We start from the raw sequence: 7528 nt of genomic DNA on the forward strand, positions 1-7528 counted from the left end.
CCTTGAACTCATAGATATCCCCCTGCCTCTGCCTCCCAAGTGCTAGGATTAAAGGTGTGCGCCACCACACCCAGCTTAATTTATTATTTTTATGTGTATGTGTGTATTGCCTGCATGTAGGTAAGTGCACCTGTGTTGTGCAATGCCTGCAGAGGGCCGAAGAGTCTGTCGGAGCCCCTGGAACTGGAATTACGGACAATTATTAGCTGCCATGTGGGTGCTGGGATTTGAACCTGGGTCTTCTGCAAGAACAGCCAGTGTTCTTAACTGCTGAGCCATCTCTCCAGCCCCAATAAATATTTTTAAAAATTATTTAATTGAATAAACAAGGTAGAAAATTATTGAGAAATGCACATGTGCAGGCATGGGCACGTGGATCTGCACAGGTGTACACACACTACACCACACAGAAATTAAAAATTTAAGACAGGGTCTTTCTATGTTGCCCATAGATCTTGAACGACTCGACTCAAGTGATCTTCCTGTCACAGCTTCTTGAGTAACCATGACTAGAAGTAGACTGTGCCTGGCTTTTAGTTTATTCTTAAAGAACCAGTTTTTAGAAAAATAGTTCAGCGGTCAAGAGCACTAGCTGCTTTTACAGAGGACCTGGGTTCCACAGAGCCACCCACATGATGGCTAATAACCATCCCTAACTCCTGTTCCAGGGACTCTGACATCCTCTTCTGACCTTTGAGGGCACTGCATGACATGGGTGCACTTACATATATGCAGACAATATACTCATACACATAAAAATGAAACAAAACAAATCCAGTTTTTAAGCTGGGTATGGTGGTGTATGTCTTTAATCCTATGACTCGGGAGGTGGAGCTGGTCTACATACGAAATTCCAGGCCAGCCAGGGCAACATAGTGAGACTCTGTCTCAAAAAGACAAAACAAAACAACAAAAACTAACCAGTTTGCACTTGGGAGGCAGAGGCAGGTGGAGCTCTGTGAGTTCAGGGCTACACAGTGAAATCTCATCTCAAAAAACAGTAAAACAAAATATATAAGAAAGAAAAGAAAGAAAGAACCAGCTTTTGGTTTTCTTACTTTCTCATCTTCTGGCTGCTCCTGATCGCCCCCGGCCCCCAAATCACACTCAGGGCCTCATGCACGCAAGGCCAGCACAACAGCCACTAAGCTGTGTCTCTAGCCTTCTCTCTCTTTCCGAGTTGGCTATGTAGTCAGAAAATAACACAGATAATGGTTTTCTTCTAAGTGACAAAGGGAAGGAACTTGGGTTATATCCTATTTTTCTAGTATCTGGGGTCAGAACCTGTAAAATATTAATGAGTTCTAACTACATACACAAAACTGCAATATTCTGTGACGTTTCATAAAGAAATCCTGGAAGAATAGCCAAACAAGCCAGGCTTTGCCCTAATCTCAGCATCAGGAGGCCAAGACAAGAAGACCGAGTTCGAGGCCAACCTGGACTACTTAGCAAAACTGTCTCAAGAAGAAACAAACCAAGAGACCTCAGGCTACTGACTATAAGTAAATCACAAACACTGAAATACTCCAGTTAAAACTGCAGGGAAAGGACGGCAACCTCTGCACTGACCTCAGAGTCCCTAAGAATGAGTTTTCCCATGTCAAAGAGAGACAGGGAGCTCTGAGCTGGCTGGGGTCAAAAGACGCCTCTGACACCTGTCCAGGACAGTATCCAGAAGGACGTCAGGGGAGAAGAGTGGGATCAAAGGCTCAGGTGAAAAGTAGAATGTTACCAATGAGGGTGACAGGAACACCATACTCCAGGGCTGAGATGGCAGTCCACTTCCCAGTGCCCTTCTGCCCGGCGCTGTCCCTGATCTTTGGCAGCAGCTCTGTGCCATCAGCATCCCGGAACTTGAGGATATTAGCCGTGATTTCGATCAGGAAGGAGTCTAGTTCTGTCTTATTCCACTTCTCAAATGTCTGCACGTGGGAGGAAAGCCAGGTGAGAGGTGGCTCTGCAAAAATGCTCGCTGTCTGCTGTCCTTCTGTAGGGCAGCCAGCGCCGCACTGCTGAGCACGTGGGCTCTTTCTTCCCCAGGCAGCCTACAGACTTCCACCCCTGCTGACTGAGTCTTGTGTTACATTGCTGAGCACGTGGGCTCTTCCCCAGGCAGCCTACAGACTTCCACCCCTGCTGACTGAGTCTTGTGTTCAACAGGCCACCCTACTATTTAGACTTTGCTCATCACTGGACTTGTTCTCTCCTTGGAGCCAAGCTCCTTACTTCATTTGGGTCTTTTTTTAAAAAATATTTTATTATTTTTATTTAATGTGTATGCATGTATTGCCTGCGTGTAGGTAAGTGCACTCGTGTCATACAATGCCCGCAGAGGGCAGAAGAGGCTATAGGATCCCCTGGAACTGGAGTTACAGACAGTTGTTAGCTGCCGTGTGGGTGCTGGGATTCGAACCTGGATTTTCTGCAAGAACAACCAGTGTTCTAAACCACTGAGCCATCTCTCCAGCCCCTCATTTGGGTCTTTGTACTACTGTCACTTCCTTGGGAGCCTTCCATGATGCCCATCTAAAACCTCTCTCTTAGGGCTGGAGTATAGCTCAGTGGCAGAGCACATACTTAGCAAGCATGAAGCCCTGGGTTCCACACCAGCACACAAAAATAAAAATAGAAAACTTGTGTCGTATCCCAGCTCACTTTTGTTTATGATAATTATTTATAATTTATAAGTTGTTTATAATAATTTATACTGTATATTAATTATTATTGTGTGTTCTAGCTCCTGAGGGCAACTTTGGTTGCCTTCATTATTACGTACTTTTATATACCAAGGGCCTTGCATATGATAGGCAAACACTGCATCTGAATATACATACATACATACATACATACATACATGCATTTAGAACTGCATCTTACATAAAGTACTCATGTTTGGTGAATGAACACATTAAGTATTATGCAAACCAATTAAATACGTACAGAAAAACTATGAAAAATAAGTTAAATGTTTCTATGAAACAAGTTAAATGTTTTAGAAAGAACAACCCCAAAACCAGTGAAACAAACAGCTTTCAAAGTGTAAGTATGAGGGGCTTGGGGTAAAGCTCTTATGACAGCCCATGAGGCCCTGGTCTTGGGTCAGTCCCCAGTACTGCGCGTGCGCGCGCGTGCACACACACACACACACACACACACACACAGAGACACACACCTTGACTCTATAAAAATGATTAACATGGGTGGATAAAGCCGCCCCAAGAAGGCATGGCTATTAAGTTAAAGTCTCGGTGCCAGACACAGGATAGCTCCTTACGAGTTATCGTAGTTTCATTTCTAGTTGCTGTGATAAAACACTGTGACAAAAAAACAAACTTAGAGGGGAAAGGGACTTATTTTAGCTCACAAGTCCAGTGTACATCACTGTGGGGAGGCCGCAGCATGGAGCAGCTGGCACATCCCAGCCACGGTAAAGAGCATTAAGAAATGACTGTGTTCATGCTCGAGTGCCTCTAGCCCAGCTGATTTCTATTCTCATTCAGTTCAGGACCCTGCTGGAATGTGCCACCCACAGCAGGCTGTCTTCCCGCATCAATGAACTGAAGACAGTCTAGCACACACCACCCAGTGCATGACAACCCCCTTCCCATGTGATTCTATGTTGTGGCAAGTTGTATCACATAAGTCATTGGTCAGGGAGGCCCTAGAAGCCCCCCAAACCACAGAGGCTGTTGCCATTGCTCTTGGGTGCCCACCATAACTAGATGGCAAGACCCCATTACTAAAGACATAACACACTTTGGTTGCAGGCCATAATCAAGTTGGAATTGAGCTGGAAACCTCCTTCCTGCAGGCCAGCTTTTCTAGTGCCAGGAAGTGCTATGCAGGCGGCTGGGGAGAAAGATGGGGTGACGTAGCAGTGAACCCTGAATTCAGCAATTCTGACCTGCCAGGCAGACAGGCCCACTGTTATAATCAATAGCTTTCTGATAGGATTTAAGGCCCTCCACAGGAGGGAATTCATGCTTGGGACTGTAAACCTGGTTCAAAAGACCAGGGCTCAGGGGGTCATGGGCTCTAGAGGGTAATCTACTACTGTTTTACTAAACTGACATGTCAACTTGCTTTCTTTTTAAAATATTTAATTAATTAATTTTTTGGCATTTTTGAGACAGGGTCTCCTTATAGCCCCAGCTGGCCTGGAACTCGCTATGTAGATCAGGCTAACCATGAACTCAGAGATACCCACCTGCCTCTGCCTTCCAAGTGCTGGGGATTAAAGGCATGAACTCAGAAATATCCACCTGCCTCTCCCTTACAAGTGCCAGGCTCAAATTGTCTTCTAATTAAAAAAATAATTTTATTTTTCGTGTAGGAGTGTATTGCCTGCATGTATAAGTGCACCCATGTCATGCAATGCCCACAGAGGTCAGAAGAAGGTGTTGGATCCCCTGGAACTGGAGTAACAGATAGTTGTTAGCTGCCATGTAAGTGCTGGGAACCAAACCTAGGTCCTCTGCAAGAGCAGTCAGTGCTCTTAACTGCTGAGCCATCTCTCCAGTCCCCTATCTGCTTTCTAAACATTTATGTTTATGCTCATAGATTAGTGCTGCTCTTAATTTTGGCCAGAGAAGTTTCTTCAGCAGTGGGCAACAACTGGTGCAGATTATAACCGGTCAAAGAGCTGAGAATAATGACTGTGAAATGCTCAGCCCTAAATGGACATCTATATCAACACCCCCTAGACTCAGGGAACACCACGGACCGGACGAGAGGACGGGAAGACTAAGGGCAAGGGATGAGGAGGAGTGCTGTGAAATGCTGCGTTCTGACATGACAGGGCCATTGCCCTTATGAGCTCACTGCAAGCCCACAAGATCAGTCAGTACTCCAGCAGGCTGCACTAATAAGACTCAGTGACACACACACACACACACACAAGAGGGAGGGTGTATGTGTGCGGAAGTTGGGGTGGATATGATCAAGATACATACATACATCGTATATATGTACAAAATTGTCAAAGAATAAATAAAAGAATTTTTAAAATGATTGGTAAAGCATATCTTCCTCTATAATTAAATGCTTACCTAATGATGCTGAATGATATTGGAAAAGAGTACTGACACCTATAGTTTACTCTGCAATGTTTCTATGCCAGATGAGCCTGGCATGTGGGCAGATGTACTAAGTACAGTGAAATGCTAATGGGAGATCCAGGCGGTGTACACACAGTGTGGGAATACTTCCATAACAAAATGTTGGCAAAATGCTTGTGCTTCGCCATGGGATGAACTTTTTTGGATAACTTCCAAAAATCCAGCCCTAACTTGATCAACAGACAACGACCACCTCCCCTGTGGGGGAACTGTAGGACTAGGAAGAGAATGAGGGTGGGGACCGTGCCGGCAGGGTACTTGCCTGGCATGCCTGAGGCCAGGCCCTGGGTTGCATATGAAGGACAGAGTGCTGACAAGCAGGCTCACTAACTGGCGACCAATGAGATTCCTTGGGAACTTACTCCTTCAGGACTGGCTATCAGATTTTATGATGCCATTACTGATAGCTTCCTTTAAATTAGGCTGAGTCCATGAGGAAGACCAGACAGCCAGGGGGACGGGAAGGAGGAAGGGCTAATTGCAGTAGCAAGTCCTCTCATCTGAGTAGTGATTACTCAGGTGGAGGCAATGCCTGGGACTCACCTGGGCCATCTCCTCATGCCCCATGCCCAGAACATCCTTCATCAAGTGGTAAGCCTCGCAGATCAGCTGCATGTCGCCGTACTCTATCCCATTGTGCACCATCTTCACAAAGTGTCCGGCCCCCTCATCTCCCACCTATTAGGGCGATAAACAAGAGGCCTTCAGAGAGACAGGCGCGACACCACAGACGCCCCATCAGACCCAATGGCAGACTTTGGGAACCCTCCCACTCCATACAAAAATAACATGAGGCAAACAGTAGTTCTCAACAGGAAGCTCCCAGCATACCCAAGGCTTGTGAGCCTCTATTTTCCACTGCCTCTCACTATTAAAAGCAACTTCCTACTCCCTAGCTCCCATCTACAAGTTAAGTCTTTGCTGTCTTGAGATTTCCATTTTTCTAGCAACTGCAGGTTAAAATCAATTGGTTAATTACTTGTTTGCCTTTTTTTTTTTTTTGGTCATTTTGAGACAGGGTCTCCCTGTAGGCCCAGCTGGCCTGGAACTATGTAGACCAGGTTGGCCTTGAACTCACAGAGATCCACCTGCCTCTGCCTCCCCAGTGCTGGGACTAAAGGGGTACACCACCACCCCTGGTTGATAATTAAATTACGTGTATTTCTTCTAGATATAAAGATGTTGTGGCTGTACCTAACAGCTATGGAGGGTAAAATGACCTTAGTATGGGGTCTAGCCTCACCTTGTAAATGTAGAAGTGCATTCTCTGAAGGTCTCATCATTGACAGGGTATTAACAAGCTGGTAATGCATAGTTTAACAATTTATTATAGGAAATTTAAGGAGGGATCTTATGGTTATGTGTTTGATGAACACATTTTGCACCTCCAGAAAGGCCACCTGGGAAGCAAGGTCTTTTGGAAACCATCTAGTGGGCACGGAATCATAACAAAGTCACCAGGCTCTGCAGTTATGGGCAGTGACAGTCTCTCCTGGCAGTCACTGCTTGTATCAATACTATGGACAGTGGTATCAGAGACTTCCTGTCTGTTCTCACAGCTGACCTGCTCTTCTTATTTGGACACTGACTGTGCGATGCTGGGGCCGAGCACATCTTTCTTCACTTCACCCGTCCTGTTCTCCAGTAGAGAATGAACCAGTGAGCACCTGCTTTCAGTCACTATACCATTTTTCTCCACGACCTGAACTTAAGCCGAAGGCCACAGAAAGTCAAGTCTGGCTCAGTCAAGATCCACAACTACAATCTATTTTTCTTGACTTGTCCCAGGGGGATCTAAAAGGAGTCTACTGTCCCTGTACTCCTACCACAGTGATCTGCCGTGAAGGAGTAAAGTCCTTTCTAGTCCTGCAGACTAACGACAAGATTGGGCAACTCTTTACACCACAGCCTCTGGCCACCCTACAGTCAGCAGAGGCTGACTGTACTTGACACTGACCCCTGGGGTAAAGGCAGCCACCAACGCTGGCAGGCCAGTGGGGAGGGTTTCCCTCATGTCCAAGTCTTTCGTATTCCCCACCTTCCATCCCACGTAACACTGCAGACAACCAGCATGTAAAATAACTGTATAAAAAGGAAGGGGAGCGGGGTGTGACATACACGTGTCTGCAGTTCTAGCACATAGGAGGCTGAAGCAGGAGGACCCAGAATTTGAGGCCTGCCTGGGCTACACAGTGAGACACTATATGTTTCAAAAAAAAAGAAGGAGGGGCCGGTGAGATGGCTCAGTGGGTGTAGACATGTGCTGCCAAGCCTGAAGACCTGAGTTTATCCCTGGTATCAAATGGTGGAAGGAGAGAACCAACCCCTGCAAGATGTCCTCTGACCTCCACATGCATAGCATGGTGCTCCCTCATGCATATACACCATAGAGAAAAGTAATGGGGGGT

General features: G+C 46.1%; 1 protein-coding gene across 1 annotated transcript in view; it reads right to left on the minus strand.

Moving 5' to 3' along the window:
* Pgd (phosphogluconate dehydrogenase) overlaps nt 1–7528 on the minus strand; it is a 24290-nt gene that overhangs the window by 7828 nt on the left and 8934 nt on the right. The window contains exons 7-8 of the mRNA XM_008831768.2: nt 5664–5798; nt 1736–1925 (exon numbers count right to left, since the gene is read on the minus strand). Coding sequence (XP_008829990.1) covers nt 1736–1925; nt 5664–5798 — 325 coding nt within the window. The remainder of the gene's footprint in view (nt 1–1735; nt 1926–5663; nt 5799–7528) is intronic.

This window comes from Nannospalax galili, unplaced genomic scaffold (genome assembly GCF_000622305.1).
Source record: "Nannospalax galili isolate Female #2095 unplaced genomic scaffold, S.galili_v1.0 scaffold870, whole genome shotgun sequence".
NCBI classification, from domain to species: domain Eukaryota; kingdom Metazoa; phylum Chordata; class Mammalia; order Rodentia; family Spalacidae; genus Nannospalax; species Nannospalax galili.